The following is a 27,494-nucleotide window of genomic DNA, read 5'->3' on the forward strand; positions in this document are numbered from 1 at the left end:
AAACTCCCCGTGGGAGGGGCCGGAGATGACAGCAGGAAGCACGGGGGCGCAGGCTGGCACATGAGGTGTGTAAGAACGAAGTTGTGCACGGGGTTCCTCATACGGATGGAGAGCGATGAGATGCTTTATAGCTATATATATGGCTGCTGTACTACATCCAGCAGAAGCTCTCAGCTCGTTCCATCTTCTCCCCCGGAATAAAATGCACTCATTTGTAGGTATTATCAGTACAGTGCAGCTCCAAGCTTCACAGCAGTGCTCTTTCACCTGCGACTCTCCAGCTGCTGCAGAACTACAACTCCCAGCATACCATAGCAGCCCGGAAGTTGTCGTTCCGGGCATGCTGGGAGTTGTAGTTCTGCAGAGAGTCAGCATGTCCCTATTATTGCTGAGCAGACATTGTGTTCTCTGACACTGCAGAGCCAGAAGATGGAATCCTCTCTGGTTCATTACTAGATGTAATAACCTGCCACGTCCCCACAACATAAACTAAGGGGGGGTCTCACACAAGCGGATTTGAATTGCTGATTCCGTAATCACTGTCCGCTCAGATGATGCGTGTTAATATGCGGGCATTAAACTGTATGCAGCTTCACCAGGTTGCAGGGTAGCAATTGCTGACCACGTGAGCGGAAGAAAAAATGCAGCATGCTCTTTTTTTTTACAGCGGATTCCACACGTATGAGAGAGAGAATACGCCACAGGGCATAACTGTACGTCCTGGCTGTGGGGTACTTAACGTAACAAGACGTACACTTCCTGTGGATAGCGCAAGATCAGAAGAGATCCTGCGCTATCTGGCAGCGAGAGTCATCTTGCTGCAACAGCAAGGGTGCATCAGGACACCGACCCTCGCAGTTAACCCCTTACACGCAGCGATCTATGCAGATCGTGGCATGTAAAGGGTTCACAGTGGAAGCTCTCTGCCTCTGTGATGTCATTGGACCCCAGCAATATAATCGCGGAGGGTCGATGGGTTGACATGGCAACAGGACGCCAGCTACAGGCATCCTGCATTGCCAGTGTCTATGATCGCTATTACAAGTGATAAGGCCTTGCAGGACAGAAGTCCTGCAATGCCTTATCATAGAGATCATAGGTGTGATTGTACGAGTCTCTTACAGGGACATAAATGGTGTTTAAAAAAAAATCTAAAAATAGTGTACAAAAAATTTATATCCCACATATTTCATATTGTCGTATCTGTAACAACGCATACAGCAAATTGGACACACTTTGTATCCTGCTCGGCAAAAATCAAAAAACTTAAAAAACTGAGGCATTTTTCATTTTGCCTCCCCAAAATGGTACCCATAAAAACTACAGCTTTTGATGCAAAAAAACAAGCCATTACAGAGCTCCGTCCATGAAAAAATAAAAAAGTTATAGAAAAACAAATTTCCAAAAAAAGGTTTTTATTGCGGAAAAGAGGAAAAGCCTAAAAAAAATTAGGAATTTTGGTATAGGTGATAAAAGTCTGATCCGTGGGGTCTCACTGTCGAGACTTCCACTAATTCCGTGTCCCCCTCTGCTCATCACTGAACCCACCCGCTAGTGACGTCAGATTGAATGGCATGGTGGTCACACATACGTAGCGTGATTCCATTCATCTCAATAGGGCTGACGGAAACAGCGGAGTTGAAACACTCGGCTATATCCCGTTGAAGATGACTGGACGGGCACCACGCATGCTCCATTGAATCTGCCCCTCACAGTGTGGAGGGTGGGGGGTGCACAGTAAGCCTGAAGTGAGGAGGAGAGGGGTAAATGGGAACCCCATTCTAAGATTGGTAGGAATTTCTGCCATAAGACCCTTCACCAATCAGTCTTTTAACCCCTATCCTATGAATAGATGAAAAAAAAATTGTTTTTGGTCCAACCCCTTTGCAGCGTAAATGTGTTATGAATGAACTCTTGGGAGGCATCACACATGGCAGATCCACGTCAAAGTCTGCACCATTTGGTGGGGATTTTGATACAGTTCCAACAGCAGATTTTACACTTTCAGTTCAAGGAGTGAAGTCTCATGTGGGTCTGCGTCAAAATTCACACCAAATGGTGCATATTTATTCCATCAGCGGATATTGCTGATTGTTGCTCTGCCATAAATCTGCAGTATATCTGCCACATGTGAACACACCCTTATGGTATGTTCATATGTAGCAGATGTGTTGTAGTGTTCATCCAAGGCCTAAAACAGACCGGCACATGCGCTTGCTGCTATGGAGCGTATCTGCGCATGCACCAGTCTTTTATTTTTTATTGTTCAAACACTGCGATATGGTGTGCTAGTGAAAAAAAAGGCCAAAAGATAGGGCAGGACCTATTTTTTACTGCATGTATAAAACATACGGGCGGGAAGGATAGGGCAGGTCCTATCTTTTCCACGCACAGTTCCTGTGCTTGAGAACTACAGTCGTGAGAACAAAGCCATTGAAATCAGTGGTTTTATTCTGTCCTGTTTGCTGCCATAATTTTCACGGTCATAAAACGGGACAAAATCGCAGTTGTCTGTTTAAGGGCGCCCACCCACTGGCGTTTGCGATTTCCGTGCGTGAAAAACGCAGCGTTTTCGGCGCGTTTTTCGCGGCGTTTTCGCGGCTTTTCCGTTAATTTCCATTGACATTCATGGGTGCATTAAGAGAAAAATAAGGACACATATGCAACTGACAGTTCCTATGTTAAAAATCGCAACGGACCAAAAAAAAAACGCCAGTGGACAGGAACACATGTTAACTCTATGCCTGTGCAGGAAAAACGCAAAACGCAAACGCAGGTAAAAAAAACGCCAGTGGGTGGGCGCCCTAAGCCCTAAATGAGGTTTACGGAAATCCCTGCACACAATACAAAAACAGATTTATGGAATGTATGCAACACATCTACGACATGCGAGGATATCCGAATGCTGGATTTGCAGACAGCAGTTTTTTTAGCAGTAGATGCTGTGGTTAGATGTTTGCTGTAAGTTGATGTGAGCAGATAAAGTTCTCTGTACATATTCCGTTTTTGTTTGTAGTTTTCTTTATGCACTTTTGATCACATTAGCTTTCATTGGTTTATAACGCAGCATGTTCGGTCACTTTTTTAAAGTCCTTTTCCCCCCATAGATATCAAATGTAGCAAAAATTGCACCAGAATGTTTGTGACGTATACATATAGCTATACTACCGTATATACTCGAGTATTAGCCGACCCGAGTATAAGCCGAGACAATAAGTTTCACCACAACAAACTGGGAAAACTTCTTGACTCGAGCATAAGCCGAGCTATACTCGAGTATATACTAGGTAAAAAAAAAAACCCTCCATACTCACCTCCCCAGCCGGCGTCTGTGTCTGTGCGACAAGCTGCTTGAATTCTCCCCGCTGTCATCCCCCGCCGTCCTCTCTGCTTGGCTCTGTCAGTGCTGTGTAAGTAAGCGCTGTGATTGGATTGAGCGCCAGCCAATCACAGCTGGCGTTCGATCCAATGACAGTGCTTACTTACACATCACTTACGGCAGGGGATTTGAAAGCCGAGTAGGGAGATGACAGCGGGGAGAATTCTAAAGCAGCTTGAGTGGCTGTGAATGATCGAGTAATGGCTGTGATTGGCTGACGCTTGATCCAATCACAGCTCTTACTTACACAGCACTGACGGCGGGGTATGACAGCGCCGAGCAAAAAGGATGGCGGGGGATGACAGCGGAGAGAATTCAAGCGGCCTGCCGCATCGCCGCCGGAGACACAGACACCAGCTGGGAGATGAGTATGGAGGGTTTTTTTAAGCCTTCCTTGACTCGAGTATAAGCCGAGGGGGGCTTTTTCAATACAAAAAAATGTGCTGAAAAACTAAGCTTATACTCAAGTATATACAGTAAGTTAAATTCCATAGGTTTGTGTGGCGCCATGTATGTCAAAAAAGTGTCCTTTGGATTACCTTTGACAGCTTTATTTCTGTATAAGTATTTATAAAGTATATCTGACTTTTCTGAATAAGCTGCAGTTTGTGCATGTGAGTAGTAACTATTTTGTTCCATTTCATGACTTGTATCTTACACTTTGCACCAGTTTGTTTTCTACATACTCCATTTGTAATTATCTGTTTTCCCTAAGCTGATCGCTATAGACTAACTGCTATGATGTTGCTCATACACAGCACACACAGGAGAGCAGAATATCTTCGCTCACAAGTAACAACATCATGGAGGACATTGTACAGCAGTACGGAGCAGTGCAAATGTGATTTCAGTAGCTACGACCAAGAAAATACTTAGACTATGTTCACTCGGTAGACTTCACCCTGGATTTCATACAGAATACGCATGGAATTTTCACAAATACTGTAATTCATTTCAGGGCTCCTGTTCATGGGCGTTTTGGTGAAACAATGCGGGTCTCCCCGCAGCGTTTTACCGCTGTTTGTAAATGCCGCCATACAGACAGAAGAGATCATGTGTGGGATTCACACGCACCCGGTCATGCACAGTGTGACTCTGTCTTTTTTATTTTAAATCTCCACTGCTTCATAGCTGGGTGGTGTATGAAATTGCCGCTTATATGCAATTTATTGCACATGGACAGTGTTTGCATACACTACCTATACAAAAGTACAGAGCTCACACTGCGTGGTATACAGAGAAATCTAGCATGCTGCAATCTATTTCTTGTGCGTATCAACACTCAGTGTCTACACGCTCATGTGCATGGATTTAAGAAAGTCCATTGATTTTCATTAACTCCATTCACCGTGGCCGTGCATCGCACGCATAATACACGGTGAGAAACCGCACGTGGACATGAGCCCTCAGTGTCTCTTACTTGAGACGGACCTCACTTAACAGGGAGATTGAAGAGAGACCCCTAGTGGTCAGCAATGTAGAAGGATTTTTCAGCTCAAAAATGTCTTAAATAAAGTGTAAATAAAGTATTTGCCTGTTATGACATTAGTTTTTGCGTAAGCACACATTTGTTGAAAAGTAAGTGAGCAATAGTCATTCATTTTATTCAGTGTTAGATATGGCCAAGCTTATAGGATATATTTACATACACTGTTTTTCAGTGTCTTCAGGATGCATTGTTTTTGAGGGGGAACAACATTTCCGCTACAATTCCTTACACATGCATGCTTGGATTGTCACAGCATACATGTATTCTCAGTACTGAGAACAGAATAAGGCGCTGCCAGAATCCTTTGGCAGTGACCTAAGGATGTAGCAAAGTTTAACCTAAGTTTCATAACTTTATGCAACAGGTTACTTCATCTTAAAGGGGTATTCCCTTCTCGGGAATCCTATTTTAGTGTAATTAACAATTTCAAATGCATTCATCCATAAGACGTTGGCGCTGTAGAGGTATTTCCATGTTTCTTATTTGCATAGATTTCCCAGAGGAGCTAGCGTCGCCTTATAAGTCTCCTTACTCATCTGTTAGGTGTCCCCACATCGCTTCTGGGTGCTCTCCTTGGGGAGAGACTATACCATCCCCAGACCCACTCACCCCGTAGGTGTCTCCACACAGTTTTTGGGTGCTTTCCTGAAGGAGACACGACACCGGTTCTGACCCACATCATAGGCCCCCCTACAGATTAATCCAGAAGCCTGCTGCACACTGAGGAGGGGCAAGCACCCTGAAACAGTCTGTCTGTGCATGGATTTCTGGCTCAGTTCCCCATTCCCAATCATGAATAAGGCTTGCTATAAGTCACTTTGAGTTGAAGGAATGCTGCCATCCAATAGATGGCTCTGTGGAGGTATTTTTCTATGTTATTTATGTTTATTTCCGAAATGCATATACGGATTCCTCTGCCCTCTGATTGTTTACTGCTCGTTGCCAGGGAAACCGACCACCTATTCTATGGAAAGAAATAGCAGAGCACAACAGTCGCTGCTGGCCGGGTTCAAAGCTAGTGTGCATGGGGACTGAGATCATGTCCATCAGATTTAGATGAAAGAAGTACGCAAGTGCCGGCCTCGTCAGATTCTCTGCTATTACTTTCCATAGAACATGTGATCCGTTTCTCTGGCAACAGGGACTTAATGCGTTAAATCTCATGTTACATTTTGCTACATCTGTATCTCTCTTGAGAACAACAGGATTGCGCATGTTGAAATTTGCCCAATGGTGATGGCCACCTTAAAAGTTTACGCTTATAATGTGCTATATTGTTATATGGCTTACAGTCATGGACATAATCTTATAGCATGAAAGCAATCTAAATTTACAGCCTAATATTGACGGTTTAATTTTTCTTTGAAGTTTCTGAAAGTCATTCTATCTAAAGTAGAAGCCGCCTTTTTAATAAGTTGACTATCATGTTGCAATAATCTTACTTTTAATGTTTACCGACATTTTGGCAAGAAAAAACTAATTCTCTATTAATACATACAGTATAGTAGCTCTTCTAACTGATAATTTTCGCTACTAAGCAGAAACTAACATTCCTGTGTTTTTTTTGAACAAGGTCAAAAGTTAAATCCAAATCTGGCAAACAGAAGGCTCTGATCAAAGTTTAACCCGACTCTTTTAAGTGGCTCAAAACAAGTACAACAGAGATATTTTCTGGGAGAAGGATCAGGAAAGAACTATGGCAGACACAAAGCCGGGCCAGGGTGTAGAGAACCTGTCCGTTGTAGTCCATGGAGTTGGAGATCTTCGTTTGGTAAGCTCCTAATTGCTATCATAAATGGTACAAAGCTAAGATTTATTCCATACGTCAAAATGGTACCTGCCATCAGGAATTAGATCCTCAAAACACACGCAGCCTATTGTTCTAGATGGTCACAGGATCACAGTGATGTACTTTCTGGCAGGTGTAGTATCATCAGTTTGTTGACTATATTATTTTGGAAGGCTATTCAGAAGAATTCTGAATTTTATTGAGGCAATATGGCTATAGATTAGCAGAAATGATAATAGAGTGGTAGAGTTGAAAGGGACCTCTAGGGTCATCTGGTCCAACTCCCTGCTCAGTGCAGGATTCACTAAATCATCACAGGCAGATGTCTGTTCAGCCTCTGTGTACATACATATGCAGAACAGCCTCGGTCATTGGAGAGCTGTTCTGTATACTGTTAGAAACATGTGTTAGACCTCGCCCGATATCACAGCTATTCAGGGAGACCTGAATGTCAGACGTGGTCCAACACTGGATTAGAAAAGGTTAAGTCTCCTCTCAGCCTTCTTTTTTGAAAGCAAAATATTTCCAGATCCTTTAATCATTCCTCAGCATTCTGGGAACTCTTATCTAAACTTACTCCAGTTTGTTGATGTCTTTTTTTAAATTGGGGTGTCCAGAACTGGACACAGTATTCCAGATGAGGTCTGACTAAAGAAGAGTTGCGGGGGATAATTACCTCTTGTGAGCTAGTCTCTATGCTTCTCTTAATAGAACCTAAAATTGTGTTTGCATTTTTTGTTGCTGCATCACCCTGTTGACTCATGTTCAGTCTGTGATCTATTTATATACCCCAGTCTTTTTCACGTGTTCCTGTATTCCTCCCTTTCTGTATATGTTTTTTTTTTCATTTTTCTTGCCCAGATGTAGGACTTTGCTTTTCCCCCTGTTAAATACCATTCTGTTGGTCGCCACCCACTGTTCAAGCTTTCTAGATCTTTTTGAACCCTCTCTGTCTCTTCTCTAGTGTTGGCTATTACTCCTAGCTTTGTTTCCTTGGCAAATTTGAGCAGTTTCTTATCAATTCCCTCCTCCACATCATTTATAAAAATGTTGAACAACACTGGGCCTAGGACAGAGCCTTGTTGTACCCCACTTGACACATTCTTTCACTTGGATGTTCAGCCATTTATGACCACTCTTTGAGTGCGATCACTCAGCCAGTTGTGAATCCACCTAACAGTTGCCTTGTCAATTCCATATTTGGTCATTTTTTCAATAAGGAAGGTATGACATACTTTGTCAAATGCTTTACTAAAGTCAAGATATACTATATATACTGCATTTCCCTGATTAACCTAGTCAAGGATTCTGTCATAGAAGGAAATTAGATTGGTCTGGCATGACTTGTTTGTTACAGACCCATGTTGGTTCTGGTTAATTACTTCATTCTCATCCAAGCACGTGCATACATGCTGTTTAATAATTTGTTCAAAGATCTTTCCTGGTATAGAAGTCAGGCTCACAGGCCTGTAGTTTCCTGGATCCACCTTCTTCCCTTTTTTGAAAATAGGGAGAATATTTGCCCTTCTCCAATTTTCTGGGACTTCTCCTGTTCTCCAGGAATTTTCAAAGATTATGATGAGGGGTTCGGCACTTACCTCCGCTGCTTCCTTTAGTATCCTAGGATGTAATTCATCTGTACCTTGAGACTTGAGTGCATTTAAGTTAGCTAAGTGTTCCCTCACAATCTCTCTGCTTATAGATAGCCTGCATTCTTTTATTCCCCAAGTAGCATAAGGAAGATCAGTTGATGTTCCATCTACTTTCTGACAGGAAACTGATAAAAAAATAGGAATTTAAAAGTTCAGCCTTCTCAACATTATTTGTAACCTATTCACCATTTTCATCTTGTAAGCATCCAATGGCATCTGTGACTTTTCTTTTGCTTTTAACATAACCCCAAAATCCTTTTTTATTGCTTTTGGCCTCTGTCGCAAGCTTCAATTCATTATTAACTTTAGCTTTTCTGACACTTGCCCTACAGGTTCTGCAGACCATATTATATTCTTCTTTAGGCCCCCTGTCCTATGGAAAGTGCCGGCACCTGTCAACGAGCCGAGAATCATTGCAATTCTCCGCTCGCAGCGGGCAATTCGCAGCATGCTGCGAATTGCCCCAATTCTCCGCGGTCAGCCTATCTATTAGATAGGGCTGACCGGCGGAGATTTGCCGGCGGCTCCTGTGTTCATCCATCCTGGTCTCTTTAAATATAGCAAATTTGCCTGCACTGAATGCGTCTTAAGTCACTAAATGATGTTCACATTGGTCTGAATGTTTCAGGATTCATCCTCTTTTACATGCAGTTTCTATTTACATATTTTTTTCCATTGAAATAAAAGGGAAAAATGCAAATAAATTGCAACAAATAGAACAAATTACTTAAAACCACATGTTTTTACTCCTGTTTAAATGGGATTTTAGTAAATCTTAGTGTACTATTTTACTGCAACTTGAAGATATGCTGAACCGTTCCAATGCATTAGGTTGGGTATATTAAAAGGGGAAAAAATGAGGTAGAAAGGCAAGTTTAAATGTAACCATATGTTGATACATTCATTCCTATTGTAACTTCTTAATTGAATTAATATTTCTCATTTTTGGATACTAGGAAAATCGTCCAGTTCCTGAACCAGGCCCAAATGGTGAGTGTTTATTCTCATAACATTAATAGTATAGCAGACAATACTTTTTATATTTAAAATACTCTTCTGTAGGTCCACTATTACTATTATGGTGATTGATATATCCTTAGACTACTGTATCCACCATTCCATATAAATGTCATATGTATCTAGTTCATGGAAGTGAATGGGGCTGATAGGGAAACTCATGTAGCATTTATTACATGAGTCTGCCCACCTGCGTTATATCTCTGCACAGCAACAGGAGAGAGGTATGAGATCAGAGTGGATTTAACATATGATTTGATTTAGTTTTAGCAACACATAACAGATCAACAGTATAGCAAGGTGGATATCAATGCTACTTAACACTAATTGTATTTTGTTTTTCCTTATTGTAAGCTAGATAAATCTGTACTGACCTACAGGAATGTGACCTATCCTTGGACTAAAGCTTTCATATAGGTTTGAGGGTCCAGCACATGGAGAACCCTTCAAAAATCCAACTTGAATTTTATTTGTAGCACTAATAAATATCCATCTTCATAGTTTCTTATGCTTTTTAGGCCTCAGAGGCCATTAGTCATAGAATCAAAGCCGTTTATGCTTTGTTAATGTGACTATGAGCCGTATTGCTACTAATAACTTACTTAATAACTTTTTTTCTTTTCAACACCATTTATTTGTAGAGGTCTTGCTGCGGATGCATTCAGTTGGAATATGTGGATCAGACGTACATTATTGGCAACATGGTCGCATTGGTGATTTTATAGTGAAAAAACCTATGGTTCTTGGACACGAAGCCTCAGGGACGGTGGTAAAGGTGGGATCCTCAGTGACGCACCTTAAACCAGGTAGACAACAATAATGGCTACTCTCTGAAAGGATTAATTTGTATAGTTTAAATAACGCCAGTGTTCTGACACATTTGCTACATAGATTTATTACAATATCACACCTTCATTCTACATTATGCTAACTTGAAAGGTTTTATCCATTCTATATTCTGCCGATTACATTTATTATATGCCAATTGGGCATTCGTTTGGTATATGTGTAGCATATACTCCTAGAGCATTCCTGCTGCAATATAAGTCTACATAGCTTAAGTCATATTTAGGAAGAATTATATTGAAGGTGTTAAAGGTGTATTCTGGGCATTTAACCTCTTGCAGTACTGATGACCTATTCTCAGGAGAAGTCATCAGCAGTTTATCAGTGGCAGTCTGCTGCTCTAGAAACTCGGCGATCACCTAATCTGAGCCCCCGTACTCACTGCAGCGGACTGAATGTTAACAGTTCCTTTTGCATTGATGTCAGAGCTGGAAGTGCTATAGAAGGTATAGCTTCCATTAAAATTAGTGTTGGTGTCAGAGCCAGAAGTGTAAAAGAAGGTTTTGCTCTAACTGAAATCAAAGGGACCTGTGCCTGCTATCGCATTTCCAGATCCGACATCAATGCGGACAGAGCTATTGACATCTGTCCCACTGCATTGAGTGTGGGGACTGAGCTCTGATGATCACCAGTGGTTCTGCACAGCACACCTCCTTTGATCAACTACTGATGACCTATCTTGAGGATAAAAGAGAGACAAAACTTTCTACCAGCAGCACTCTTTGTAAACCCTTGCTGGGCTGGATCAGGTGTATCTATACAGCAGCCAGCCGGGAATCCAAATCACTGTTTCCCAAAAAGGTATCCAAATAGAAAAAGGTATGGCAACATAAGTAGGTGCAAATGATGAAAAAATACTTTATTTACCCATAAAGCAGACAGGCAGCGACGTTTTGGCCAAAATGTGGCCTTTTTCAAACTTGAAAAAGGCCACACTTTGGCTGAAACCTCGTTGCACCTACTTATGCTGCCAAGCCTTTTTCTATCTTGAGGTTAGGGCATCAGTACGGCAAGGGGTTAAATGCATGGAATACCCCTTTAACATTTCATGAGTATATGGGTTAGCAATCCTAATAGCCCTATCCTTGTTAGCATTAAATCATTGCACAGCTACTTAAATCTTTCCAGCAATTAGTTCAACACAAAAGGGTTGTTAATCCAGGGATTATTCTGACTGCCAGATTTAGATCCGGGAAGGAATTTTTTCCTTAAAGTGAGGAAAATTGGTTCCAAGTTTTTGCCTTCCTCTGGATCAACATTTGCAGGGAATAGGCTGAACTAGATAGATGTGTCTTTTTTCAGCCTTACATGCTATGTTACCATGTAACACACACAAGCAAAAACTTTATGATTTGTTGGGGTTTTGAAAGTGTTTTGAAAGTGTATCATTTCAAAGAATAATGGCAAGACTTTAAGAGTCCCCATTCAGCAATATTGGAATATGCTTGAAAAAGGCACATGATGCAGTGCTGATACGCGTGGCATTTTTAAATAAAGGAGTGTACCAGCCGACAGAGCGCTGTGTTATATTGACTGGAAAGGGTACCCACTAAAGAGGAGCGAGCATACTCGTTAAGGGCAATTACTCGATCGAGCATTACCCTTAGCGAGTACCTGCCCGCTCGGAAGAAAAGGTTCGGCTGCCGGCGGCGGGCGGGGAGCTGCGGGGGAGAGCGGGGAGGAATGGATGGAAGATCTCTCTCTCCCTCTCTCCCCCCTGCTTCCCCCTGCTCACTGCCGCAACTCACCTCTCACCCGCGCCGGCAGCCGAACCTTTTCTTCTGAGCGGGCAGGTGCTCGCTAAGGAGAATGCTCGATCGAGTAATTGCCCTTAGCGAGTATGCTCGCTCATCTCTAGTACCCACTCCTGTTTTGCGCTCGGAGTGTTTTTCTTCATACCTTGGACTACTAACTATAAGTTTGAATCTCCATCTGTTAAAAGGAACCTGATACTTTATCTTTGTGACTTTATGTCCAGTAGATCACTAGATTAATTCTCCCAGTTTTATCTGCTGTATAACTTGCTACCCCAAATTAGGAAAACCTATTCAATGTGACAGGTCTACTCTAGTTTGATGAAAATACTGTTCAGCTAGAGTTGTATTACCCCATTACTTTCATCTAAGACTCTAGGAAAGCTGTGGTGACTATAGTTCCTCTTAGATGTCTCCCAGCTTTCCAACAACTACTGGAACCCGCTTGTCATACAAGAACAACACTGCAATCTTTATTTAAATCTTTTATACATATTTAGTCGTGATATTGATATTTGAAAAGAAAATTCTTTAAGGATATAAAACCTTTGTTTTCCTTGCTTCTCTCATGTAACATGGCCTTTTATGATCTCAATTTGGTTGTGAATGTTTATCTGTACATGTGAAGACCTGTTGAATATTTTGCACTTTTGGACATTGCAGGTGACAGAGTGGCTATTGAACCAGGTGTTCCAAGAGAAAATGATGAGTTCTGCAAAAACGGGCGCTATAACCTGTCTCCCACAATTTTTTTCTGTGCTACACCACCTGATGATGGAAACTTATGCAGATACTATACTCACAACGCCTGCTTCTGCTATATGTAAGAGCTATCTCAAATGAGGAAATGTTATAAACATTTTTTAATGTCTTAAGAAATCATTTGGCACATGCACACATCATTATTTTATTATTCTATGGCCTCCCTCCTACATTTTTCTGAATTTTGCAACGCACACGTTTCCAGTGTATTTTACATGAGTTTTTGAAGTTCTATAGATAAGCCTATGGAGAAAACCCCAGAAAAAAGGCCATACCTAGAGCATACTGTTTTAATAAAAGAACCATTGACCCCAAAAACTCTAGTGATTGGCCGAACAAGGTATTTTTTCCTCTATCGATTAGCTATTTAAGGGCCATATCTTCCACTCCCAGTAGATATACAGATCTTAGTCAGGTCTAGGGGCCACTTCCCGAAGTTAAGAACCAGCAACGACACAATGTAGGGCTGGGTCCACACCACAATCGGGGATGGGCAAGACTGGCCTTACTCAGCGACATCTTACTTCCCCTCTAATAAGAAGATTTGTTTGTCTGTGCCCACTTCTGGTAGTAAGGGCGCACATACACAGGGCATTAATACTGTATTAGAACGCTAGACCATTACTACATCAGTTCAAAGTGCATGTTTTTTATTGCTGCCATTTTGCTATGATTGCAATAAAAACGGCATGTACTTATATTGCCATGGTGCTTTACTGATGTGGTTCAGATGCACCATCACCACCTCATGCTAATGTTCACTAAAAATTGTCTGTAGCCCATTACTCCACGTAGTTAATAGTCACAGAACCCCCAATGCCCCACTTCCCCAGTAGACCCCTCATCCCCAGCCCATCACCTTTCAATAGTCACAATTACAATGACCTCCATCCCTTTTTCTATAGTTACAGTCACAGTCCACCCCAGCCTACTGACTTTTTTTGTGCTGCTGTTCCCTCTGATATTTGCTTTCATTCTGACAATAGACGGCTGTAATCAGGGATAGCTGGTATCTGAACAGAACTATGTCTGACTCTAATTTCACATATGTAAGTAAAAAAATGTATTTTTCAGATTTTTTTATTTCTTTTTCCAGGCTTCCAGACAATGTAACATTTGAAGAAGGTGCTCTGATAGAACCCCTCTCTGTTGGGATTCATGCTTGTAGACGAGCCGGAATTACACTTGGAAGCAAAGTTTTTATCTGTGGTGCAGGTACAACTAAAAGCTACATATTTTACTTAGAATTGTGTTACATTTTTGTATATGTATAGATTAAAGGCTGGGAACATCAAATCATTAGTGCAGGGGCTGGGTTTAAGATGAATGTCGGGAGAAGGTCCAGACCAGTCCGTGGCAGCAGAACAAAATGCAAAAAGATCCAGCAGCACTCAAAAAACAACCCAATAAGGGGAGGCTAAAGGAATTAAATGCAAAGCCACCCAAGGAGCTATGTAATAGGCTGTAAAGATACCTTTATACAGGTTGTTTCAGGACTCAAACCCAGAACCCCCTGCTCCCAGATCGGCGGCTCTCCCTGCTGAGCCATCCAGGTCTGGAAGGACCAGTCCGAGGAAGCAGGACAATCCATCGGATGAATTGCAAATTGCTGATTTGGGGGGAATGGCAGAATCCTGTAAAGAAACAGTGGTGAGACTGTACTTCCCTTAACAGTACCCACCCATTATTGGGCCTGATGCTAAAGTCGTGCTGACAGAGTTTCTTTAATTTTAGAGGTGCTGAAATAATGAAAAGAAGTGCACATAATCTTTAAACTAAGGATACAACCAAATAGAGAAAGAGCGATTAAACTTTTAATCCTTTTTACCGGACCTCAAACAAGTACTGCTCCTTGAATATTGCACCCAAAGCTTGAGACACTTGAAATCTTAGCTTTTTAATAGTCTGGTATTAAGCAAGGATTATTTGCTTTAAAATTATACCAAGCTCAATTGTTTCTATTATAGTCTTACTAAATGTTCAAAGTCATAAGGCTTTACATACACTTAGGTAGTGAAAAAGTTAGTGACACTAAGGCAAATAAAGCATTTGCACAGAACCTTAGTTAAAACCATCTTAGACTGGACGAATGTCAGGCACTTGTCCCTGAACATACTCACTCTCGTGCTGCTGCACAGGAGCTAGTATCGCTGGCTTACAGCGGGGCGGCAGGAGGAGATTTCACTCCTCACACTCCCCGTCCCTCTCCATTGGCTTAACATAGTGGCCGTTCAATTTACACTGAACGATCAGCGATCTGCTCATCGTCCATCGTTTATGCAGCATAAACTATGGACGATGAGCTGAATGATTATCATTCAATGTAAATAGCTGCCGTTCAGTATTGAACGGCCGCTATGTTAAGTCAATGGAGTGGGGCAGGGGAGAGCGAAGAGTGAAATCTCCTGCATCCTCCCCACCCCACTGCTGGCCGCTCTGGGAGCGAGCCAGAGATACTAGCACAGGAGCGAGTGTATGCGGGAACGAGTGTTAGGCAACATTTGCCTGACATTCGTCCTGTCTAAATGGGCCTTTACTGGGTACGTGTTACCTATGAACAGGCTCCATCTGATCCATGGACAGCTGTCTTTTATGAAGATAGAAGAATTCTACAGAATGAACAGTATACGACTAAACTAATAATCGCTACAGGGCAGTGTTTTGATTTCTTTGTGATGTAGTATAATGTTAATAATTTTATATATAATATTTTTGTTATCTAAAATTTCCCTCTTAGGACCTATCGGCCTAGTTTCTCTAATTGTCGCAAAGATGATGGGAGCTTCACAAGTAGTTATAACTGGTAAGAACATTAAAGCTGGTGTCACAGTGTTTTTTACAAAATGCTGTAGTTTTTGCAGTTTCTGGTATTTTTTTCTGTATTTTACTGTGCAGCAAAAAATCCTGCATCTAGATATTTGCTGTAGGTCAATAGTAAAATATAAAGCGCCTTGCAAACAATGCTTTTTTGTGTTGTTAAACACAAGAAGGCAGTGAAGAAGCATAAAGCGAAGGGAAAAGGTCGCTGTGTTTTATAAAGCGAACGTGCTGAAATTTGTCGCATCGGCATTTGTATGCGCGATCGCAAGTTTAAACGCGCAATCTTGCTAACTATATCACGGTCACGCAAACAAATTAGCGATCGCACGAACAAATGTGCGATCACTTACCAGTTCTCTCTCCTCCCTACTGTCGCCCATATGTGCCGCTGATTGGTGGTGAGCACCGTCGGGAATTGCTGATGCCTCCCCGCCTCCACCAATCTCATTCTTGCCTTCCTCCTGCCGATACAAGCACCACTGTGAAACGGAGCTATGGTATTTCAGAACTCTGCTGCTCCCTCTGCTCTGTCGCCCGGTACTATCCCCTGCACTGTCCCTGGATGAGTTTAACATATAATTTGCTCTATTCTCCCCCTCTAAAATGGGGGGGGGGGGGGGGGGCGTCTTATAAAGCAAAAAATACGGCATGTGCTTTTTTTCAGCCTAACATACTATGTTTTTTTTCTCATTTTTGCTGCGGTTTTTTTTGGTCCATGGTGATTTTTCAAAATCACAGCGTGCCTTGGGCAGGGCGTTTTTCTGGCTGCAAAATAAAAGAACTATGTGTGAGCAAAAACACCTCCAAAAAAGAGGCAAGTAAAAAAAAAATGCAGGCATTATAAAAAAACATATCTAATTTTCTGTAATTTCTTTTTTTTTCATTAACAGAAAGAAAACTGTATGTGCACTTAGGCTAAATCATTATGTGTAAATTTAGGGACATAGTTAACTCTAGATACAAAATGCTAATGCGTACATCGAATACTAATATAAGTTTGATGTTGTTTCTTGATATTGCTTTTTTATGCATCTCGGGAAAATACGATTGACATGTCCATTCTGGGTGAGAAACCTGTATCGGAAAATGCCATTGAAAGGGGCTAGTCTACATGCAGATTCACTCATTCTTCAAATGAAAATCTGGGTCAGATGTTGATTATTTACCTTGTAAACAAGACTTTATTGTGGTTTATGATTACAGTGCTTTCATGCTTTGCTGATGACATGGTTAAACGTCCGTCACGTCAGTGCTTATGACTTTGGAATCTTCCTCCAGATTTATCTTCATCAAGACTAGAAAAGGCCAAAGAAGTGGGAGCAGATTTTATTTTGCAAGTTGGCAAAGAGACCCCTCAGCAGACTGCACAGAAAGTTGAAGAGTTACTAGGATGCATGCCAGAAATCACTATTGAGTGCACTGGAGCGGAGGCCTGCATTCAGACAGGAATCTATGTAAGTAGTTGATAGCTTCTTGTAAGTGCATCACTGCTGCACGGGATACATAACCTATCATTCTTTGGGCTCATTTCAGCTTTTGAAGTTGGGATGCAACCATCCCTAAATGTATAACCCATTAATACTGTAACTTTGGAATAATATCACCATCCATCTGACTCACCTCTTGTACCAATACTGTAACTGTACAGGTTCCAACTAGAAACACATTTATGGTTGTTGTTTCTAGGCTATGTGTCATGTCCGAGAACGTGAGAAACATTTTGGTTATTTTTGTTACCATTTTAATTTTCTTTTTAACTTCGGGTAGAGATGATTACTAACTTGTAATCAGTATTAGGGCTCACTGACATGGGCGTATGAGTACAACGCTGTGAGTCTCACAGCCCATTCACTCTGCCGGCAGAGATCGCCTATGGGCTACGATTGGCATGACGACATGGACATGCGCAGTGTGACTTTTTGTTTTTTTCAAAATCCTCCGCTCTGTGCAGGCTGCGTATTAAACGCTGTTCATTCGTAGGCATTGCAAATGGGTAGCGTTTCAATATGCAGCGTCTTGTATGAAACTCGAAGAAATAGAGCATGCTGCGATTTTATTTCTCCTGCATTTTAAACACAGTGTCCATTTATAGTTCCAACGCAGGTGTAAATGGAAGAATGAAAGTGTATAGACTTTCATTGCCTCCATTCACCGCGTGTTATGCACGGAAAATACGTGTGCGTAATACACGGTGACAATAGGCCAGTGTGAATGAACCTTAAATGAACCTTCTCATTTATAATTGCAATAAATTACATCTTGTTTAATCTCAGTTGATAATGCTGACTGCTAAAATATATGAAGGGTTATTCCCCTTTGTTTGCATGCACTGGGGGACATTGGATCAGAAATAACCTTATTCCTGATGTACATGCATGGCATCTTATTCAAAAAAGGCTAGGTATGCTTTCAAGTCTGTTAGTGGCTTGCAAGTGTCAGCCTTATGAACTGAGGTTTGATGGATTAACAATGTTTTGTCGTGCCTTGTTGTACAGTTAGTGTACTTTTACTACCACTCCTGTGCTTTCACGCAGGAGCGATAATTGCTCACGGAATAGAGGTGGAGTATGCCAGAGATCACAGCCATGATGTCATTGAATGGCTGTGATTGGCTGACGGCGCGTGAGTTAGCCAATCACAGCATTAGCTTTCTGGAGGCGGGGATTTCAAGTCCCGCATCCAGAAAGCAATGCTCTGTCGGGGACGAGAAGGGAGCAACAGCCTGCAGCACCGCAGGTTTTTTTAAACCGTATTCCAGGCGTATAAGGCGACAGTTGGGGGGTCGTCTTATACGCCCCGTCGCCTTATATGCCGGAATATACGGTATTTTTTATTTTAAGTGTATCCCTTTTAACTGGTCTGCCAGTTCTAACTGTAGTAACCCCTCCCACTGCTCCACTCCCATTTTCATGACTCTCAGATCACTGTCTACACCACTGGTGTAACTATTGGGATGCAGGGGATGCGGTTGCACCCGGGCCCAGGAGCCTTAGGGGGCCCATAAGGCCTCTCTTCTCCATATAGGGAGCCCAGTACTATGAATAAAACATTATAATTGGGGGCCCTGTTACAGGTTTTGCATTGGGGCCCAGGAGCTTTAAGTTAGGCCTCTGGTCTACACTATCTTCTGCTTTATCTCTATAGTGGCTGTCCTCCCCAATTCCTAGTGTAAAGACTCCTCCAACCTTCTATCCATCTTCTCCCCCAACACAGTTGCACCCTTCCCATTGAAAGGCAGCTCATCACTAAAGTAGAACCTGCAGCTAACAGTAAAGCCAGCCCAGTTCTCCAGGAAACCAAATACCTCATTCCTATACCAACTGTGGAGCCACTTGTTTATCTCCCTAATCTTCCACTACCTTTCTGGTGTGGTACAGGTAGTATTGTAGAAAATGCTGCTTTTGAGGTCCTTGTCCTAAGCTTACATCTTAGTTCCCTGAAATCATTGTTAAGGACCTTCCACCTACCTCTAACTTTGTTATTGGTGCCACCATGACCGCTGGTTCCTCATCAGCCACTCCCAGTAATCTATTAACCCAATCCGCAATGTGTCAAACTTGTTTACCAGGAAGATAACACACCATTCGACAATCCTGGTTTTTGTGGCATATTGTCCTGTCTGTCCCCCTAATAATTGAATCCCCCACTACTGGTCCTGTCTAGACTACCTTATATTCATATTCTTTTTATTGGAGCAGACATTCCCCTGGTGATCAGATGGCATGTCATGCTGCAAGTGCTAACCTTGAAATGGCATTGCCCCCATCTGCCATATTTGCAAACTTGTTGGGGTGTGCCAGTTCAGGACTAACATCTCTGGCATTTTTCCCTCTACCCCTCCTTTTGTCACTCTGCTAGCTGCCTGATCACTCTACACTCCCAAACTACCATCCACCCCCACATCTACCCCAGTGAGTGTCTGCTCAGTGAGAAATAAACTCCTTTCCATGTTGTCAATGGATCTCAGGCTTGCAAACTGCTCATTTAGATCCAGGATCTGAGCTTCCAAATATGAAACATGCTCACATCTCGTACAGCGGTATGCACCCTCAATTGGCTCAAGAACTGCATACAAGGCACAATATCAATACCATCTTAAGCACCTGGTTTTACTGACCCAGTAATTCTCTCCCTCCCAGGGCAGTACAACAGAAGGGATAGGCACACATAACTCCCACTGTCCCATCCCTCCATGCAATAGATTGCGTTGATGTCGAATAATAGGGAGTTTTGGACCGTCTATCCCCACCCCTCCACACCCCCCATCTGCTCCCCTGCTATCTTTCTACTCTTCCCCCCCCCCTTCCCCTCTCTTTTTCCCCCTCTCGTCTCTCTATTCTCCCCTTTTATTATTTCTTTTTTATATCTGTTTAAATAATTAGTTTCATGCCCGTCGGAGCACAAAATTGTTATAACAGATTTTCTTATATAGGAAAAAGAAATTGCCTCATAGACAAAGAATGTAAAAGTCACCGCGGCACACACATCCTTTAAACTCTTGTAGTCTTTCACCAAAAAGAACTTTACTGATAGTTAAAATGTAACATTTATTATAGATATTTAAAATAACAGTATATGTAAATAAGTGAGAAAAAGAATTTATTATTAAAACTCTGTAATAGGAGATGTGATAGAACAAACGGTAGTGGTCACTTATAGTTTGTTCATCAAGGCGTAAGACCACCTTATTAGTGTACCCACATAACAGAGGGTGTCATGTATTTTGAATAGAACACACTCTATTATGCTGATGAAGGTAGAACTGTCTACGTAACTCCCTTTATGTATCAGAGATTAGAGTAAGGTTGTTTTATTGGGTAATCCTTATGTTAATTATACATCTGATCCATACATATTTCTGTGGAATCAGACTTGTTTTCATATGGAGCTCAGTTTTTATTATTCCATCTATTATTCCATCAACGCGTTTCTATAACACTAAATATATGTGTTATTTCATCAGGATGGATGTTATTTAGTTATACTGAAAGGACTAACAGGCCACCCAGACAACTACTGATATATATATATATATATATATATATATATATATATATATATATATATATATATATATATATATATATATGCTCCAGCCCACTTTGAGTGGGACATGAACCACAGTATAAGGCCTCCTTCCCACGAGCGTGACGGGCTCCGCAGCGTAATATTCCGCTGCGAAGCCCGTCACGGCGCCCCCCAGAGCCCCTATACTTACCTGCGGGAGATAGCGTGAAATCGCTTCCCCGCCCACCGCCGCGCGTCACCGCCCGTCACCGCCCACCGCCCTCGCGTCACCAGCCGTGTCACGTGCACGGCCGGCCGTGTCACGTGATGCGGCCGGACCGCGTCATTTGGCGTCATATGACGCTCGGCGGTGGGCGGGAAAGCGTTTTTTCACGCTATCTCCCGCTGGTTACAGCGGGAGATAGCGTGAATGGACGGCTTCCATTGACTGCAATGGAAGCCGTCAGTGCGTACAGCCCGTCCTCACCCGCAGAAAATAGAGCATGCTGCGGGTGAGGACGGGAGAAATCGCGGTGCGTAATTCCGCGGTGGAATTACGCATCGTGAGCATTGTGCTATTAGGTTCAATAGAACCTAATAGCTGCGGGCAACGCAGCGGATTTTCGCCGCGAATTACGCGGCGGAAATCCGTTCGTGGGAAGGAGGCCTTAGAGTCCTTATTCCATCAGGACAATCAGCTGCTCATGCAGGATCGCTTAACTTGTCTGTACTGATAAAGACAGGCAATAGCTAAGTGCTCCAGCCCACATTCAGTGGCATATCAAACACCTTATTGGAGCTAGGTGCTGATAACTCCTGCTGAGCAGTAAACTACAGACATTCCACCCCGCATTTATGGGGTATAAGAATCAGAGAGTCATTCCCTAAGCCCACAATTACAGGGCATATACAGCAACCAAACTGGCCGTAGCGATAGAGCAGCAGCCACACTGGCCGCAATGATAGAGACAGAGCTGTATCTTCTCCACAACATGACACTTCTCCACAACGTTGTAACCACTGTTTATCCATAGCAAACAAAATAAAAACCGTTTGAATCTTAATAATAGGGAGTTTTAAATTACAACTTCCCATGTAGTCAAGACTAATTCATCCTCTGAAATCTTATGTGTCCACAAAATGATTTTTAGAAGTTGTTTATTTCAGTTAACAAGATTAATTTTGAGGATGGGTTTCTGATTTAAAGGAAACTGACAAAACAAATCTAGTGGTCTCAACCACAGGAAGTAAAAAATTGAAGTTCCTACTGAATGACAGCAAGCAGATATCTTAAAAACTATGAGGAATTGATACAGAATGCATGAATGCAGAATATTGTATAGCTTTTTATTATGCAAAGAATAAATGAAACTGTATAACTTCTTTAAACACGTATTGCCATATTTCATATCAAAATATTAACAACCACCTGTCTATGAGTGATGAGTGACTGTGAGAGTTACATGTGATCAGTTACCGTCATGTGATCAGTTACCGGGGCTCTGAGTTCTGCCCCTGATCACATGATGGTGACATCATCGCAGGTCATTCATCCCTGTGATTGAATGAGGGATTACGGGTAGACTACATCCCCCCACAAACCCCTGTGGCCTCAGTTGCTATGGATACAGCAGTGCTCAGTCTGTCAGTTTTGTAGCTGGTTGTTAGACAGCTGGACACCTGTGCGGAGACTTCAATCAATGACACCTCACAGATGTCCACATACATAGCTGGCATATTGACCAACAACATTGAAGCATAGTCCTTCACCACTCTCTTCACATCTCCTGAACGTGATATCGTATCATCTCAAGTGTTAATGCCACCAACACCAGTCCAGCCTTCATTTAATCATCAACTGTTGTCCAGTGATGGAAAAAACTATCGCTGTCGTGCAAACATGTCAGCACGGAGAGTTTAATGCCGTCGTGAAGCTAATGCAACTTACATGACACAGCGGCAAGCCAAGATTTCACCTCATCGAGCACCTCAAGTTCATAAATCACATGCAGCTGATATGCGAAAGCAACAAGCCAACATGTCTCCTCGGCGAGCAGCTGAAGTTCGTAAATCACATAGCCAGCAAAATTGCAAATAATGGCAATAGCTTACTACTTGCACGGAAATATTTTGAGCAACTCCAATCCCTTTCACTATATTATATTAAGTGGCGCATACTGGTACTAATTTATCATATATCCACAAGATGTGCCATAAATGACTGATAAGTGTAAGTTTTGCCTCTGGGGTTCTAATCTAACATAGGAAGAGGGTCCAGTGGAACCCCCATGCCCCTATTTTGCTGAGTCTATGCTTCCCTATTGAAATAAATGCAGAAGTGGTTGACTTGTACATCACTTTTTCAATTAATCAGTAGGAGTTCCTTAGTTTTTCCCATAGCTCCTATAGACTACAATGGAGACACATGTGAGTGGGCACAGCCAGCTTTCCATTGATTTTAATTGGTGACACTGAATCAGTGAACAGAGTCACGGATATTGGATCCACACTAGAGATGAGCGAACCTACTCGGCCACGCCCCTTTTTCACCCGAGCACCGCGATTTTCGAGTACTTCCGTACTCGGGCGAAAAGATTTGGGGGGCGCCGTGGGTGAGTGGGGGGGAGAGGGAGAGAGAGAGGGCTCCCCCCTGTTCCCCGCTGCTACCCCCCGCTCCACCAGGCTTCCCTCTGCCCCCCGGCGCCCCCCGAATCTTTTCACCCGAGTACTGAAGTACTCGAAAATCGCGGTGCTCGATCGAGTAATTACTCGAAACGAGTAGGTTCGCTCATCTCTAATCCACACGTATCAGGAATTTATGTCATATCCTGTGGATAAGAGTGAATCTCACAACTTTTTCTGCATTGAGTATGTCAAGGTTTTAAAAAAAACAAAACATTGTGGCATTAGATATCTTACCTTAATTCTTACCCTAAATTCTCTCAGTTCAACCTAACCTTAGATATGTAGAGAGAGGTGAAAAAAAGAATAAACTGCATGCATCCAACAGCTCTTTCTGCTGCATATCATCCATCAGTTATCCACCACCGTAGGCTCCCATGTTAAAAATGTTTTGGTTTAAATGGTCACTAACTTTTCAAACAACTTGTGCTTATATGATGACCGGTGTTGTAACTAGCAAACTACAACTTCATTTATTTACCTAAAATTGTGTTCTTTTTTTTTTTTTTGAAAAACCACTCTAAAGTGCTGGTCACTAGGTGTCTCTCTTCCTCATAACTTACTGTCCACTGCCTGCTGTTTGTTTCTGGAGGCAGCAGGACAGCAGAACAAGAAGGGGTGGAGGACGGTGATGAGTCATTGTGCTCATTGAAGTCTAATAAAGCAGAGGGGAGAGGGAAGAGGGAAGGAGGAGGAGAGAGAGACAAACCTAATTGTCCTGCTGGAGCTAATAGTGAGTTATATGTTGTTGTTAATTCACATCTACACTGCTCAGTTCTGCTGTACACTGTCCAGTATGATGACGTTATATCTCTGTATGTGTGTTACAGACATAGAGCAGAATTAGTATTTCTCATGTACCCACACATCAGCTTATTCTGAACGGTTATCTGTAAAGTTAGGTATGCTTTAACATATACTTTTTTTACTCAATATTGGAGATTGCATCAAATTTCCCAAGAAATTGGCGTAAATGAAATTCAAGCAATGTTGAGGGTGTACACATATATCTGTGCTTTAACAGTTTTAATTATTTGTTCAGTCATATTTTCTCTTACATTCTGCTGCCAGTTCAGTCTATTTAGTAAAAAAGCACAATAGCTCCTGCCATACATTAGCATACTAAGAGACATATTTCAATTAAAAACCGTTATAGAAAAATGTTTGCATGCTTCAGTCATATTTGGTTGGAGAGCTGCAGACTGTTTTGGCTCCTGCTTTTCTTGGGTGTAAAAACAGTGGTTGGTTAAAGTCTTACCAATCTTTCTTAGCTTTCTTATCAATAAATCAATGAATCAATCTATGTTTCGTGTAGACAGATATTTGTAACTCCATTCTGCAAGATTGGGTCATACTTACAGTATGTATTGCTTTACCTGCCCTAAATCTGACAAAATGCCCTTCTTGCAAATTACAAGGTAAATCTACTCATTAGGATTTTTTAAATTCTGAATTGTATTTGATATTGCCTTAGGCATCATATCTACAACTTAGTAACTAAGCAAACTCTAGACTTGCAACTAAATATACAATTGGAACTTAGACAGTAGGGATGAGCGAGTATACTCGCTAAGGCACTACTCGCTCGAGTAATGTGCCTTAGCCGAGTATCTCCCGGCTCGTCCCTAAAGATTTGGGGGCCGGCGCAGGACGGGGAGCTGCAGGGGAGAGCAGGGAGGAACGCAGGGGAGATCTCTCTCTCCCTCTCTCCCGCCCGCTCTCCCCTGCTTCCCGCCGCAACTCATGTGTCAGCTGCGGCGGCCCCCGAATCTTTAGGGACGAGCAGGGAGATACTCGTCTAAGGCACATTACTCGAGCGAGTAGTGCCTTAGCGAGTATACTCGCTCATCCCTATTAGACAGACGTCATTTGCATGAAAGTTCACTGTTAGAAAAATAAAAAGTCCCCAACCATGTGTTTAATACATAAGACTATATTTCTTTGCCGGACACATTCCTTGCTTTATCAGCCCTTGGATATCTACCGGTACATCGATCCAACCCTGTCTTGTTTTTCCCGGACTTTATTAAATATTCTACTTACATTATGGACACTGGCTAAAGCTAACCGTTTTCTTTTAAGGAACCTGTCAGTACTTGTGCAGCTAAAAGTCCGGGGCGGATGTAAACACATTCATAGATGGTACTAGTAACAGCTAGGCCTTCTTTGTTACAGGAAGACATCACTCTCTGCGGGTCCAAATAAAATCAAATCTTTCATCGCGATCTTCTCCCATTGATTTCAAAACAATGAAGCGATATTGCAAAAAGAGAGGAGATACTGCGATTTTTAAATTTTTTTATTTTTTTCCCCCATGCAGCATCGCAGAAGTAGAAACATCGCAAATGAGAATGAAACCATTGAAAATCATTGGTTTCATAATCATGCGTTTTCACTCTCGCATCACAAGAAAATCGCACGATTTTCTCGCCAGTGTGAATGATCCCTAATGCGCACACGTAATTTTGAACAATTTGGGGAAGATCATCGATGTGATTGTTTTTTCGCCCAGATGGACGCGTATGCACAGCATATTGTTCACATGGAAGAAAGATCTCTCTCTTCTCTCCAGGCAGCATTATGCCTTTTCTATGTATTTTCCCATTAAGTTGCGAGTGTTTCCGCGGGTCATACGCAATGTTAACTGCGTATGGTCTGCGGATTGCTCGCATCCACAGACATCTATTGAGGCTGTCCGCACGAATCCACGCTAAGATAGAGCATGCTGCGATTTTTCTTCCACTTGTGGAATAAGTGATTCGTACTCGCAAGTGTAAAAGAAAATTTGAAAATATATGCCTTTCAATGTCCACGGTTTAATCATGGATCTTCCATACGGTAGGTGATCGCAGATTCTGTAATTAAAATCCATTCTTGTGAGACTCCCCTAATTATGCATCATTGCTCTAAGATACTATGCACAGCTTTGATTGGTCAGTGCTGCCTATGTGAGCAACACTGGCCACTCACAACAGCATGTAGCGCCTTAGACTGTTGATGCATACTAATATGCAGGGTGCATCAGGTGGTCAGAGATTTGATGCGGCTATGTTAGTTTGTCCAGGACAAGAGGGTTGCTTTAAAAGTGCAGAACACTATTGAGATATCATCAAAATTATGCTGTGGAATTGTGTAGCGTGCGCTGTTCCTTTCAACAGGGATTAGGGGAGTGGTGTTGTGATGGTTTTACTGTCTCTTTATTTATGCGTTTTTTATTTTCTGCTTATACACAGGCAACACGGTCTGGTGGGACTTTAATACTTGTTGGTTTGGGTCCAGCAATGGTCAATGTGCCCATTGTGAATGCTGCTGTACGAGAGGTTGACATCAGGGGTATTTTCAGATACTGCAATACGTAAGTTCTAGTTCATATTAGAAAAAAAGGTTTGAATTCTTTCCTATATGAAATTGTACAATTTTATTTTTATTTTGCAGGTGGCCAATGGCTATTTCTATGCTGGCATCTAAAAAAATGAATGTAGCTCCTTTGGTTACACATCGCTTTCCCTTAGAAAAGGCACTAGAGGCATTTGAAACTACAATGAGAGGAGAAGGAGTGAAAGTTATGCTGAAATGTGACAAGAATGATCAGAATCCATAAAACATGTGACAATACTTGTAATATTCCTTTATGACACATTTGAGGACACCTAGTAGTAGTAGGCACCTATATTCCTAATGTAAACCATTACCCTTTTTATGGACTATAAGTAGCACTTTTTGGAAGAAAAAATCATAATCATTGCATCTTAGGCCTCAGTCACACGGGCGCATCGGCACCCGTGTTACTGCAGGAAGGAGACGGACGTACCTAAAGACGGCCGTCTCTCTGTAGCGCCGGAGGAAAGAACATGTGACCGGCTTCATTGCCGGTCATGTGTTCTATGATCAGCGCTGGAGAGAGACGGCCGTCTTCAGGTACGGCCGTCTTTAAACTGTCAGTCACACAGGCGCATCGGCGCCGGTGTACGGATGCCGATGCGCCCGTGTGACTGAGGCCTTATGGTCCGAAATATAAGGTACTTTGTATGTCCATGATTGAATGTATTATAAATAAAATTTTCCCATAAAAAACGAATTCCGAGAGATCATGTTGTTTTGGTTTGGCAAACTCTGAATTTGTCAGAGATGAAAATGTATATTCACATTACATACAAGTGTTTCTGGGTTTTTGCACCTCATCAGTGCACAATAGGGTTGGCTGAGTGAATGGCCTCTGATGTGATGCGGAAGCAGCACAGTTTTTCCTCATGCAGAGCTCCAAGCACGCGTAAAAAGTCATAGGCGATTTAATGCA

The 27,494-nt window shown here is 42.2% G+C and overlaps 1 protein-coding gene across 1 annotated transcript; it reads left to right on the forward strand.

The window, feature by feature from the left end:
* On the forward strand, nt 1–27,275 carry SORD (sorbitol dehydrogenase). Its single transcript, XM_066592473.1, has 10 exons — nt 1–65; nt 6,442–6,639; nt 9,266–9,299; nt 9,968–10,132; nt 12,590–12,749; nt 13,785–13,903; nt 15,426–15,491; nt 16,787–16,962; nt 26,431–26,552; nt 26,633–27,275. The coding sequence occupies exons 2-10, from the start codon at nt 6,565–6,567 to the stop codon at nt 26,796–26,798; spliced, it is 1,083 nt and encodes a 360-aa protein (XP_066448570.1). The 5' UTR covers nt 1–65; nt 6,442–6,564; the 3' UTR covers nt 26,799–27,275.
* The last annotated feature ends 219 nt before the right edge of the window (nt 27,276–27,494 follow it).

Source organism: Eleutherodactylus coqui, chromosome 2 (assembly GCF_035609145.1).
Source record: "Eleutherodactylus coqui strain aEleCoq1 chromosome 2, aEleCoq1.hap1, whole genome shotgun sequence".
Taxonomy (NCBI): domain Eukaryota; kingdom Metazoa; phylum Chordata; class Amphibia; order Anura; family Eleutherodactylidae; genus Eleutherodactylus; species Eleutherodactylus coqui.

Bases quoted from the DNA above. Each gene is read 5' to 3' on its own strand.
- SORD (XM_066592473.1), top strand. From the start codon at position 6,565: ATGGCAGACACAAAGCCGGGCCAGGGTGTAGAGAACCTGTCCGTTGTA. The intron at 9,300-9,967 runs GTGAGTGTTTAT...ATTTATTTGTAG, and splicing joins TCCTGAACCAGGCCCAAATG to AGGTCTTGCTGCGGATGCAT. The intron at 10,133-12,589 runs GTAGACAACAAT...TGGACATTGCAG, and splicing joins AGTGACGCACCTTAAACCAG to GTGACAGAGTGGCTATTGAA.